Source organism: Pseudochaenichthys georgianus, chromosome 10 (genome assembly GCF_902827115.2).
Source record: "Pseudochaenichthys georgianus chromosome 10, fPseGeo1.2, whole genome shotgun sequence".
NCBI lineage: Eukaryota > Metazoa > Chordata > Actinopteri > Perciformes > Channichthyidae > Pseudochaenichthys > Pseudochaenichthys georgianus.
In genome coordinates, this window is record NC_047512.1 from 44,238 (window position 1) to 58,335 (window position 14,098).

A 14,098-nucleotide genomic window follows, 5' to 3' on the forward strand; every position below is an offset into this window, starting at 1 on the left:
AGGAGGACGAGGAGAAGACTGACGGACGTGTTCTTCATCAAGAGAGGAGGACGAGGAGAAGACTGACGGACGTGTTCTTCATCAAGAGAGGAGGACGAGGAGAAGACTGACGGACGTGTTCTTCATCAAGAGAGGAGGACGAGGAGAAGACTGACGGACGTGTTCTTCATCAAGAGAGGAGGACGAGGAGAAGACTGACGGACGTGTTCTTCATCAAGAGAGGAGGACGAGGAGAAGACTGACGGACGTGTTCTTCATCAAGAGAGGAGGACGAGGAGAAGACTGACGGACGTGTTCTTCATCAAGAGAGGAGGACGAGGAGAAGACTGACGGACGTGTTCTTCATCAAGAGAGGAGGACGAGGAGAAGACTGACGGACGTGTTCTTCATCAAGAGAGGAGGACGAGGAGAAGACTGACGGACGTGTTCTTCATCAAGAGAGGAGGACGAGGAGAAGACTGACGGACGTGTTCTTCATCAAGAGAGGAGGACGAGGAGAAGACTGACGGACGTGTTCTTCATCAAGAGAGGAGGACGAGGAGAAGACTGACGGACGTGTTCTTCATCAAGAGAGGAGGACGAGGAGAAGACTGACGGACGTGTTCTTCATCAAGAGAGGAGGACGAGGAGAAGACTGACGGACGTGTTCTTCATCAAGAGAGGAGGACGAGGAGAAGACTGACGGACGTGTTCTTCATCAAGAGAGGAGGACGAGGAGAAGACTGACGGACGTGTTCTTCATCAAGAGAGGAGGACGAGGAGAAGACTGACGGACGTGTTCTTCATCAAGAGAGGAGGACGAGGAGAAGACTGACGGACGTGTTCTTCATCAAGAGAGGAGGACGAGGAGAAGACTGACGGACGTGTTCTTCATCAAGAGAGGAGGACGAGGAGAAGACTGACGGACGTGTTCTTCATCAAGAGAGGAGGACGAGGAGAAGACTGACGGACGTGTTCTTCATCAAGAGAGGAGGACGAGGAGAAGACTGACGGACGTGTTCTTCATCAAGAGAGGAGGACGAGGAGAAGACTGACGGACGTGTTCTTCATCAAGAGAGGAGGACGAGGAGAAGACTGACGGACGTGTTCTTCATCAAGAGAGGAGGACGAGGAGAAGACTGACGGACGTGTTCTTCATCAAGAGAGGAGGACGAGGAGAAGACTGACGGACGTGTTCTTCATCAAGAGAGGAGGACGAGGAGAAGACTGACGGACGTGTTCTTCATCAAGAGAGGAGGACGAGGAGAAGACTGACGGACGTGTTCTTCATCAAGAGAGGAGGACGAGGAGAAGACTGACGGACGTGTTCTTCATCAAGAGAGGAGGACGAGGAGAAGACTGACGGACGTGTTCTTCATCAAGAGAGGAGGACGAGGAGAAGACTGACGGACGTGTTCTTCATCAAGAGAGGAGGACGAGGAGAAGACTGACGGACGTGTTCTTCATCAAGAGAGGAGGACGAGGAGAAGACTGACGGACGTGTTCTTCATCAAGAGAGGAGGACGAGGAGAAGACTGACGGACGTGTTCTTCATCAAGAGAGGAGGACGAGGAGAAGACTGACGGACGTGTTCTTCATCAAGAGAGGAGGACGAGGAGAAGACTGACGGACGTGTTCTTCATCAAGAGAGGAGGACGAGGAGAAGACTGACGGACGTGTTCTTCATCAAGAGAGGAGGACGAGGAGAAGACTGACGGACGTGTTCTTCATCAAGAGAGGAGGACGAGGAGAAGACTGACGGACGTGTTCTTCATCAAGAGAGGAGGACGAGGAGAAGACTGACGGACGTGTTCTTCATCAAGAGAGGAGGACGAGGAGAAGACTGACGGACGTGTTCTTCATCAAGAGAGGAGGACGAGGAGAAGACTGACGGGCGTGTTCTTCATCAAGAGAGGAGGACGAGGAGAAGACTGACGGACGTGTTCTTCATCAAGAGAGGAGGACGAGGAGAAGACTGACGGACGTGTTCTTCATCAAGAGAGGAGGACGAGGAGAAGACTGACGGACGTGTTCTTCATGAAGAGAGGAGGACGAGGAGAAGACTGACGGACGTGTTCTTCATCAAGAGAGGAGGACGAGGAGAAGACTGACGGACGTGTTCTTCATCAAGAGAGGAGGACGAGGAGAAGACTGACGGACGTGTTCTTCATCAAGAGAGGAGGACGAGGAGAAGACTGACGGACGTGTTCTTCATGAAGAGAGGAGGACGAGGAGAAGACTGACGGACGTGTTCTTCATCAAGAGAGGAGGACGAGGAGAAGACTGACGGACGTGTTCTTCATCAAGAGAGGAGGACGAGGAGAAGACTGAAGGACGTGTTCTTCATGAAGAGAGGAGGACGAGGAGAAGACTGACGGACGTGTTCTTCATCAAGAGAGGAGGACGAGGAGAAGACTGACGGACGTGTTCTTCATCAAGAGAGGAGGACGAGGAGAAGACTGACGGACGTGTTCTTCATCAAGAGAGGAGGACGAGGAGAAGACTGACGGACGTGTTCTTCATCAAGAGAGGAGGACGAGGAGAAGACTGACGGACGTGTTCTTCATCAAGAGAGGAGGACGAGGAGAAGACTGACGGACGTGTTCTTCATCAAGAGAGGAGGACGAGGAGAAGACTGACGGACGTGTTCTTCATCAAGAGAGGAGGACGAGGAGAAGACTGACGGACGTGTTCTTCATCAAGAGAGGAGGACGAGGAGAAGACTGACGGACGTGTTCTTCATCAAGAGAGGAGGACGAGGAGAAGACTGACGGACGTGTTCTTCATCAAGAGAGGAGGACGAGGAGAAGACTGACGGACGTGTTCTTCATCAAGAGAGGAGGACGAGGAGAAGACTGACGGACGTGTTCTTCATCAAGAGAGGAGGACGAGGAGAAGACTGACGGACGTGGTCTTCATCAAGAGAGGAGGACGAGGAGAAGACTGACGGACGTGTTCTTCATCAAGAGAGGAGGACGAGGAGAAGACTATTTTTATTTATATGTATAATGAATAGCAATTGTTTTTATGGCAATTGTTGTACAATTGGTTTTGCGGGACAAATGAAAATGAAATATAATGAAATTAAATAGTTGCTTGAAGGAAAAACATTTTCAATATTGTAAATAGTGAGATTTTGCAGTTTATATACATTGTTGGTATTATAATAAATTGTTGGTTGAATTTTTTTTTTCTAATGCTCAATCCTTTTTTGTACACATCACATGAACCTTGTTATGTGATATGAAGTCATTATTCAGTCCTGATGTATCTCAGCCCCTGCTGTGGTGAAAGTAGAGTGATTGACAGCTGTTTTACTCAGAATTCAAATGTATTAAATTTCACTTTAGACATGAATAACACATTTATATACAGTGTAATTCAAATATTTCACTACTTTTGTAATTCTAACACTTTGGTAACCAAATCTAAAACACCAAAACAATTAGATCACGAGAACATTTGTGTTTTCAGAAGAGTTTTGAAGATTTTCCCAGAAATCGGATGTCAAATGTTAAGCTTTTGAGCTACTCATCTCATCAAACGGTGCTCTAAGGTGAGTAATTTGCATATATAGCAATACTAGGGATTGTCCTGAACATTTTGATATGTAACACATGGGTGCCATGTTAGAAGAAATACATTTAAAAGGTGATTTAAAAAAACATCTAAAAATCGAGAAAACACCCTTAGAGGGTTAAACAGCATAATAATAAGGACGATCGTCCGTTCTGTGATTCTCCAGAACACACATGGCCAGTCCGCCCCTGTGTAGCATATTATTTCAATGAGAGATGAGCAGATCGCCACTGGGCTTTCAACTAAAGACACAGCCACGCAAAAACTGCGGCATTTGTACAGCTCCTTCTGGGTACTGCAATTTGTGAAGTGCTTTCCTCTGTGGTGAAACGATCACCACGGCACCACGGAGGAAAGCGGCAGAAAGTCACCTGGAGTTAAAGAGAGCGGGGCAAGGCAAGGCAAAGCAAGTTTATTTATATAGTAACTTTCAACACAAGGCAATTCAAAGTGCTTTACAAAAAACGAAAGACATTAAGAAAATGGCATTTAAAATCAGTCATTAAAAAGAAAAGATAATAAAAGAAACATTAAAAGAAAAAATACATGGATAAAAGTTACAGTGCAGTTTAAGATATGAATAGTTCAATTAAAAGCAGCGACAAAAAGAAAAGTCTTCTTGCTGGATTTAAAAGTAGTCGTACGGACCTGCAGGTTTCTGGGAGTTTGTTCCAGATGTTTGGAGCATAATAACTGAACGCTGCTTCTCCATGTTTAGTTCTGACTCTGGGGACAGAAAGCTGACCAGTCCCTGAAGACCTGAGAGATCTGGATGGTTCATAGTTTAGCAGGAGGTCAGAAATGTATTCTGGGACTAAACCATTCAGTGCTTTATAAACCAGCAGCAGTATTTTGAAATATATTCTTTGACACACAGGAAGCCAGTGTGAAGACTTCAGAGCAGGAGTGATGTGATCCACTTTCTTAGTGTCAGTGAGGACTCGAGCAGCGGCATTCTGGATCAGCTGCAGCTTCCTCATAGATGTTTCAGTGAGACCTGTGAAGACGCCATTGCAGTAGTCGAGTCTACTGAAGATAAAAGCATGGACACGTGTCTCCAGATCCTGCTGTGACATTAGTCTTTTAATCCTAGATATGTTCTTTAGGTGATAGTAGGCTGATTTAGTAACTGTTTTAATGTGACTGTTGAAGCTCAGGTCAGAGTCCATGACTACACCTAGATCTTTGGCTTTATCTGTTGGTTTGAACATTGCAGACTGAAGCTCAGCGCTGACTTTTATACGTTCTGCCTTGGCTCCAAAAACCATTACCTCAGTTTTATCTTTGTTTAATTGGAGAAGGTTCTGACACATCCAGTCATTGATTTGTTCAATGCACTTACTCAGTGTTTGAATTGGAGCATAGTCTCCTGGTGAAATTGTTACGTACATTTGTGTGTCATCTGCATAGCTATGGTAACTGATTTAGTTGTTTTTCATTATCTGAGCCAGTGGTAGCATGTAGATGTTAAAGAGAAGAGGCCCCAAGATGGAGCCTTGAGGTACCCCACATGTCATATTTGTCAACTCAGATTTGTATTTACCTGTAGAAACAATAGTAATAGTACTGCAATTTGTGAAGTGCTTTCCTCCGTGGTGAATCGATCAGCACGGCACCACGGAGGAAAGCGGCAGAAAGTCGCCTGGAGTTAAAGAGAGCCGTGCTGCGTTGCGTGCATGGCTTCCTTCTGCAGGTAACGGGGAGACGCGCTCTGGCGGCGGTCTCGTTCAGGATCCGAAAATAAAATGTTAATGTTTTGCACACTTATTCCTAGTGTGCCACTGGTTATGGTGCCGCGTGCCAGGGGTTGCCGACCCCTGCCATAGAATATGTCTGGTCATGTCCAGTCCTGCACATCAGAGGCCATGCCCAGTTTCCACAAATATGGGTGTGGAGGAGTTGTCTTAGGTTTTTCTATCCTGTTTTTGAGCATAAAGACACTGGCGGATGGGGAGGAACTTTTTTTTGTGGAGAGAACGAGAGAGAGGGGGGGGGGTTCCCCTGGTATGCTCCCTCAGAGCTGGGTCTTTGCTCTCGGTAAGGTTCTCTCAAACTTGGTAAATATCTCTCAAATGTCTTGGTTGAATGCTGAGTGAATTACTTTGTTGAATGAGTGGAATGAATTGAGATGTGTTTGTGAGTATTAGTAACCGCCACCTATGAGGGTCTTCCTCCGAATACCTGCGGGAGATAGGTACGTGTTTGTGAATGTTAGTACCCGCCATCTGTTGGCGTCGTTTGGACAACAAAAACAGAGTGAAGCTCTCATACCATAAACAATCTTTGAGTACAGGCACCGTCCTGCAGAGAGCACACAGCACCTTTTTGGTCTAGCGTCATTTTACAACACGTTTGCATTAAGACTAGCTGGTCCATTGTAAAGGTCAGTCCACCTTAAATGAGCAGTGGGTGATCAGCAGGTGAAAGGCAGGACACAGGAACTTGGTCCTGAGGAGATGTAACGATTATTAAAAAAGAAGTAGTCGAGTCAAGGGGTCAAAGAAATTAACTTTTGTGATTATTAGTGAATCGGTTGCAGATGGGTGAAAACAGGCTTAGGGAGTAACGTATTACATGTAACGGCATTAGGTCATCAGGATACAAAATAGACAAATGTATTCCCTTACAGTTACAGAAGCAAAAACACTCCGATAACAGGTACATTTATGTAAATCAGGGTTCATTAACAGGATAGCAATGATACAAAACATTTAGAAATAAACAATACATCAAATCATCCTATATGGAAACTTGGAGCCCTCAATCCAAATAAAATGGTTCATCAACAGTCAGTGGTTAACATATACATCAGAATGACAAAAACATTAAACATATTGTCCACCTATGTTGATAAAGATTCATTTAAGTCTTATATGGATGTTGTACAACAATGTTAATCCAGTCAGACAGATTTCTCTCATGTGTGAACTGTCATAAGACTTATTCATTGTCCTCTCCATCAGCTTCTGTTTCCATGTGTTCAGCTGAGCTGCTGATTGGAGGCTCTGCCTCTCCGTTATCCTCAGTTTGAATTTCATTAAGCTGTGAGGACTGACGACCAACACACTTGTGCCTTTGGAAATGACCACGCCATTTAGATCTTTTGTCACAAACATTGCTTTTGAATGGTTTCTCTCCTGTGTGGACTCTCATGTGTGCCTTTAAACTTCCACTCTGTGAAAATGCTTTCTTACAGACTGAGCAGATGTGTGCTTTCTCTCCTGTGTGGACTCTCATGTGTAACTTTAAACTTCCACTCCGTGAAAAAGCTTTCTTACAGACTGAGCAGCTGTGTGTTTTCTCTCCTGTGTGAATTCTCATGTGTTCCTTTAAACTTCTACTCCGTGAAAAAGCTTTCTTACAGACTGAGCAGCTGTGTGTTTTCTCTCCTGTGTGGATTCTCATGTGTTCCTTTAAACTTCCACTCCGTGAAAAAGCTTTCTCACAAACTGAGCAGCTGTGTGTTTTCTCTCCTGTGTGAATTATCATGTGTTCCTTTAAACTTCTACTCCGTGAAAAAGCTTTCTTACAGACTGAGCAGCTGTGTGTTTCCTTTCCTGTGTGGATTCTCATGTGTACCTTTAAACTTCCACTCTGTGAAAAAGCTTTCTTACAGACTGAGCAGCTGTGTGTTTTCTCTCCTGTGTGGACGCTCATGTGTACCTTTAAACTTCCACTCTGTGAAAAAGCTTTCTTACAGACTGAGCAGCTGTGTGTTTTCTCTCCTGTGTGGATTCTCATGTGTTCCTTTAAATTTTCACTGTGTGAAAAAGCTTTCTTACAGACTGAGCAGCTGTGTGTTTTCTCTCCTGTGTGGATTCTCATGTGTTCCTTTAAATTTCCACTCCGTGAAAAAGCTTTCTCACAGACTGAGCAGCTGTGTGTTTTCTCTCTTTTGTGGATTCTCATGTGTACCTTTAAACTTCCACTGTGTGAAAAAGCTTTCTTACAGACTGAGCAACGAAAGGGTTTCTCTCCTGTGTGGATTCTCATGTGTTGATTTAGAACTTGTCTATATCTAAAAGCTTTCTTACAAACTGAGCAGCTGAATGGTTTCTTTTCAGCACTACGTCGGGGATCACTGACAGATTCTTGTCTATTTCTCAGTGAGTTTGAGCCTGAGGCAGGTTCTCTGGTCTCCTTCCAATCAGCACTGTGTTCAGTATCAGGTTCAGAAGAGTCATCAGTCTCTTCAGAAGAGTCTCCAGTGTGGTCCTCAGTCTTTGGTTGTAAACTGCTCTCTGGATCTGAGTTCCTGGCTGGTTCTCGAAAGTCCTCTCCATCAGCTTCTGTTTCCATGTGATCAGTTTGTCTTTGATGAGGCTGTGAGGACTGAGGTTTCTCTTTATCATCTTCACTCTTCACAGGGTCAGGAGTGAAAGTGGACTTGGTGATATCAGCCTCCTCCAGCTCCTGAAGCTGCTCTCCCTCCTGACTGATCCTGATTTCCTCCTGTTCCTGCTTAATGTGTGGGGGGGAATCTGGGTCCTCCTGGTCCAGACTGGAGCTCCACTCCTGCTGGTCAGGGAGAGGCTCTTCTTTAACCACTACCAGCTGCTGGACATCTGCGGAAAAAAGGAAACACACAGTTATATCAGTCTTGGACCTGGTCAATATAATTAGGTATGTTATTGAATTACAGTTTCTAGAAAAGAGAGGCCCATCGTCTCTTCCGCAATTATTAGGGGTGAGCGGAAGTGCAAAGAGGCCCTCCTCAGGATAATACAGTTAAGTCCACAGTTAGTATATCTTTAGATAATTTGTTTCGTAGATTCTTCGGGCCAAGTACAATAACTTCAGTTTTGGTCGTGTTTAACATCAACAAGTTTAAGGTCATCCACGTTTTTAAGTCCTTGAGGCAGTCTTGAATTTTATTTAGATGATTAATTTCATCAAGCTTGATTGATAAATATAGTTGAGTATCATCCGCATAACAATGAAAGTTTACAGAATGATTCCTTATAATATTGCCTAACGGAAGCATATATAATGTGAACAAAATAGGTCCGAGCACTGAGCCCTGTGGCACTCCATGGCTAACTTTGGTTTGCGTGGAAGATTCATCGTCAACACGTACAAACTGAGAGCGTTCAGATAGATAGGACCTAAACCAGCCTAAAGCAGTTCCCTGTATGCCAACTAAGTGCTCTAGACTTTGCAATAGGATATCATTATCATTAATTTTGGGATTTTGGGCCCCATGAAAAGACATCACATTGGGCCCCACCACCAGGCACAGGTCACACCAACCAAGCACAATTGCTGTAACCACACCTCCAGAACCCAACCGACTCATTGATGCTTTAAATAACTCCCTCATTGGTCATGTGCACGCGTTCGTGTGTGTTGGAGGAGGGGCTCTGTAAGGAAGTGGCAGATTTCTTCCGGCTGTGTATTTTCAAATTCTAGCGCACTGGAGCTGGTTTCTCCAAAATTACTTACCCCACCTTTAATGTCAGCAAAACATTACAATTATTATTGCCAATGGACTATGCTTAGCTAACAGACTAATTTCCACCACTCATAGACCACACCCACCTTTTTATTTTGAAAAACTGGGTGACATGCTGTCGCCCTTTAGTCCCTCTCTCTTGTCTTTCTCTCCTTTCTTTTCTTTTTTGAAAGCCTGACTTTGTTAGTCGTTGAGACATTGTACACACGTAAGTACTAGCATCGCTCCTCACCAGCGTCATGCTCTTACTCTCTGCTGCTAGAAAAAGCGGTGCCGCACAGCGTTTGGAGGCAGGACCAAACCATTACATGTATATAGAGGGGGGTTTACAGAGGCTTTGGATAATTAACTTTTGGAAGAAAAAACTGAAAATAATCGGAAGTTTAGTGAGTACATTATCAATTTAACATTATATTATGTTCCACAATCATTCAAAGTAGCAGTGATAAAACCGCTTCTTAAAAAGCACAACCTCGATCCAGAGGTTTCCAGAGGCCAATTATAGACCTATTTCTAATCTTCCGTTCCTCTCAAAGATTCTTGAGAAAACAGTCGCAAAACAGTTGTGTGATTACTTAAAAAACAATAATTTATTTGAAGATTTTCGGTCTGGCGTTAGAACACATCATAGCACAGAGACAGCTCTGGTTAAAGTCACAAATGACATTCTAACAGTTTGTACGTGTCAATGATGAATCTTCCACGCAAACCAAAGTTAGCCATGGAGTGCCACAGGGCTCAGTGCTCGGACCTATTCTGTTCACATTATATATGCTTCCGTTAGGCAATATTATAAGGAATCATTCTGTAAACTTTCATTGTTATGCGGATGATACTCAACTATATTTATCAATCAAGCTTGATGAAATGAATCATCTAAATAAAATTCAAATCAGATCTGGATGCTTCATAATTTAGCAGGTCAGAAATGTATTTTGGGCCTAAACCATTCAGTGCTTTATAAACCAGCAGCAGTATTTTTGAAATCTATTCTTTGACACACAGGAAGCCAGTGTAAAGACTTCAGAACAGGAGTGATGTGATCCACTTTCTTAGTGCTAGTGATGACTCGAGCAGCGGCGTTCTGAATCAGCTGCAGCTTTCTAATATATTTTTTAGTGAGACCTGTAAATACACCATTGCAGTAGTCGAGTCTACTGAAGATAAAAGCATGGACAAGTTTTTCCAAATCCTGCTGTGACATTAGTCTTTTAATTCTAGATATATTCTTGAGGTGATAGTAGGCTGATTTAGTAACTGTTTTAATGTGACTGTTGAAACTCAGGTCAGAGTCCATGACTACACCTAGATTTATGGCTTTATCTGTTGTTTTGAACATTGCAGACTGAAGCTCAGCGCTGACTTTTATACGTTCTGCCTTGGCTCCAAAAAGCATTACCTCAGTTTTGTCTTTGTTTAATTGGAGAAAGTTCTGACACATCCAGTCATTGATTTGTTCAATGCACTTACTCAGTGTTTGAATTGGAGCATAGTCTCCTGGTGAAATTGTTACGTACATTTGTGTGTCATCTGCATAGCTATGGTAACTGATTTAGTTGTTTTTCATTATTTGAGACAGTGGTAGCATGTAGATGTTAAAGAGAAGAGGCCCCAAGATGGAGCCTTGAGGTACCCCATATGTCATATTTGTCAACTCAGATTTGTATTTACCTATAGAAACAATAGTAATAGTACAATTGTACTGCAATTTGTGAAGTGCTTTCCTCCGTGGTGAATCGATCAGCACTGCACCACGGAGGAAAGCAGCAGAAAGTCACCTGGAGTTCAAGAGAGCGGGGTTGCGTGCATGGCTTCCTTCTGCAGGTAACGGGGAGACGCGCTCTGGCGGCGGTCTCGTTCAGGATCCGAAAATAAAATGTTAATGTTTTGCACACTTATTCCTAGTGTGCCACTGGTTACGGTGCCGCGTGCCAGGGGTTGCCGAACCCTGCCATAGAATATGTCTGGTCATGCCCAGTTTCCACAAATATGGGTGTGGAGGAGTTGTCTTAGGTTTTTCCATCCTGTTTTTGAGCATAAAGACACTGGCGGATGGGGAGGAACTTTTTTTTTTGGAGAGAGCGAGAGAGGGGGCGGGGGGGGGGGTTCCTCTGGTATGCTCTCTCTCGGTTTTTGCTCTCGGTAAGGTTCTCTCAAATTTGGTAAATATCTCTAAAATGTCTTGGTTGAATGCTGATTGAATTACTTTGTTGAATGAGTGGAATGAATTGAGATGCGTTTGTGAGTATTAGTAACCGCCACCTATGAGGATCTTCCTCCGAATACCTGCGGGAGATAGGTACGTGTTTGTGAATGTTAGTACCCGCCATCTGTGTCTGATAGGAGTGTGTTTGTGAGTTATTAGTAACCGCTACCTGTGAGGATCTTCTTCCGAACACCTGCGGGAGATAGGTATGTGTTTGTGAATGTTAGTACGTGCCATCTGTTGGCGTCGTTTGGACAACAAAAACAGAGTGAAGCTCTCATACCATAAACAATCTTTGAGTGCAGACACCGTCCTGCAGAGAGCACACAGCCAAACAGCACGTTTTTGGTCTAGCGTCATTTTACAAAACGTTTGCATTAATACACTAAGACTAGCTGGTCCATTGTAAAGGTCAGTCCACCTTAAATGAGCAGTGGGTGATCAGCAGGTGAGAGGCAGGACACGGGAACTTGGTCCTGAGGAGATGCAACGATTATTAAAAAATAAATAGTCGAGTCAAGGGGTCAAAGAAATGAACATTTGTGATTATTAGTGAATCGGTTGCAGATGGGTGAAAACAGGCTTAGGGAGTAACGTATTACATGTAACGGCATTAGGTCATCAGGATACAAAATAGGAAAATGTATACCCTTACAGTTACAGAAGCAAAAACACTCCGATAACAGGTACATTTATGTAAATCAGGGCCCATTAACAGGATAGCAATGATACAAAAACATTTAGAAATAAAGAACAATACATCAAACCATCCTATACCTTTATATGGAAACTTGGAGCCCTCAATCCAAATAAAATGGTTCATCAACAGTCAGTGGTTAACGTATACATCAGAATGACAAAAACATTAAACATATTGTCCACCTATGTTGATAAAGATTCATTTAAGTCTTATATGGATGTTGTACAACAATGTTAATCCAGTCAGACAGATTTCTCTCATGTGTGAACTGTCATAAGACTTATTCATTGTCCTCTCCACCAGCTTCTGTTTCCATGTGTTCAGCTGAGCTGCTGATTGGAGGCTCTGCCTCTCCGTTATCCTCAGTTTGAATTTCATTAAGCTGTGAGGACTGACGAGCAACACACTTGTGACATTGGAAATGATTACGCCATTTAAATATTTTGTCACAAACATTGCATTTGAATGGTTTCTCTCCTGTGTGGACTCTCATGTGTGCCTTTAAACTTCCACTGTGTGAATAAGCTTTCTTACAGACCGAGCAGATGTGTGCTTTCTCTCCTGTGTGGACTCTCATGTGTACCTTTAAACTTCCACTGTGTGAAAAAGCTTTCTTACAGACCGAGCAGATGTGTGGTTTCTCTCCTGTGTGGACTCTCATGTGTGCCTTTAAACTTCCACTCTGTGAAAAAGCTTTCTTACAGACCGAGCAGATGTGTGGTTTCTCTCCTGTGTGGACTCTCATGTGTGCCTTTAAACTTCCACTGTGTGAAAAAGCTTTCTTACAGACTGAGCAGATGTGTGCTTTCTCTCCTGTGTGGATTATCATGTGTGTCTTTAAATTTCCACTGTGTGAAAAAGCTTTCTTGCAGACTGAGCAGCTGAATGGTTTCTCTTCAGCACTACGTCGGGGATCACTGACAGATTCTTGTCTATTTTTCAGTGAGTTTGAGTCTGAGGCAGGTTCTCTGGTCTCCTTCCAATCAGCACTGTCTTCAGTGTCATGTTCAGAAGAGTCATCAGTGTCTTCAGAAGAGTCTCCAGTGTCGTCCTCAGTCTTTGGTTGTAAACTGCTCTCTGGATCTGAGTTCCTGGCTGGTTCTGGTCCTCGACAGTCATCTCCATCAGCTTCTGTTTCCATGTGATCAGTTTGTCTTTGATGAGGCTGTGAGGACTGAGGTTTCTCTTTATCATCTTCACTCTTCACTGGGTCAGGAGTGAAAGTGGACTTGGTGATATCAGCCTCCTCCAGCTCCTGAAGCTGCTCTCCCTCCTGACTGATCCTGAGTTCCTCCTGCTCCTGCTTAATGTGTAGGGGGGGCTCTGGGTCCTCCTGGTCCAGACTGCAGCTCCACTCCTGCTGGTCAGGGAGAGGCTCTTCTTTAACCACCACCAGCTGCTGGACATCTGCAGAAAACAGGAAACACACAGTTATATCAGTCTTGGACAATATAATTAGGTATGTTATTACATTACATTACATGTCACTTGTTAGACGCTTTTATCCAAAGCAACTTACATACTCAATACTGTGGGCAATCCCCACAGGAGCAATTTTGGGGTGAAGTGTCTTGCCCAGGGAAGCAACGACATGCTGACTGCAGTGGGGTTTGAACCTGTGACCCAATGATCACAACACCAAGGCTCTATCCACTGCGCCACACGCCTCCTTCTATTATTGAATTACAGTTTCCAGAGAAGAGAGGCCCATCGTTTCTTCCGCAATTATTAGGGGTGAGCGGAAGTGCAAAGAGGCCCTCCTCAGGATAATACCGTTACGTCTTGTTAGTTAGGTGGTTCATATCCTGACAGCGTATGAATTACACCTATAGAGGTCACGAGATAATGACCTTTCGACATCTGGAACATATGTGGGTGTGTTGGCTAATGTAAGGGACATTTTGTGTGCGTTCATTACAGCTGCTATATATGATGTGAAAGACTAGTACTCGTTGGAGCATTACCACTATTGACTGCTTGTGTGCAAGGTAATGTTTTCTCATTATTATTGATTGTTGTACAACGAAATAATAATTAATCAACTATATCTATGTTTTATTGATTCCTCTCCATTTTATTCTTTCCTTCTGTGAGTGCTGAATTGCCACAACAACACAGTCAGAAAAAATTGTCTAATTATGTTGGCTCAATTCACCTCATGTAGCCCATCCCCTTTCCACTT

At 43.8% G+C, this 14,098-nt stretch overlaps 2 protein-coding genes across 2 annotated transcripts in view; both read right to left on the minus strand.

Moving 5' to 3' along the window:
• Window positions 1-6,373: 6,373 nt before the first annotated feature.
• LOC139434666 (zinc finger protein 583-like) lies at window positions 6,374-8,121 on the minus strand. The gene has a single exon (XM_071204556.1). It carries the CDS (start codon window positions 7,855-7,857, stop codon window positions 6,499-6,501), a length of 1,359 nt encoding a protein of 452 aa, XP_071060657.1. The 5' UTR covers window positions 7,858-8,121; the 3' UTR covers window positions 6,374-6,498.
• A 3,649-nt stretch (window positions 8,122-11,770) lies between these two features.
• The window catches only part of LOC139434664 (zinc finger protein ZFP2-like), a 23,929-nt gene continuing 21,601 nt past the window's right edge, over window positions 11,771-14,098 (minus strand). The window contains exon 2 of the mRNA XM_071204551.1: window positions 11,771-13,323. Within this exon, the coding sequence (XP_071060652.1) occupies window positions 12,197-13,323 (1,127 nt within the window). The 3' untranslated portion in view covers window positions 11,771-12,196. The remainder of the gene's footprint in view (window positions 13,324-14,098) is intronic.

Bases quoted from the DNA above. Each gene is read 5' to 3' on its own strand.
- LOC139434666 (XM_071204556.1), bottom strand. From the start codon at position 7,857: ATGGAAACAGAAGCTGATGGAGAGGACTTTCGAGAACCAGCCAGGAAC.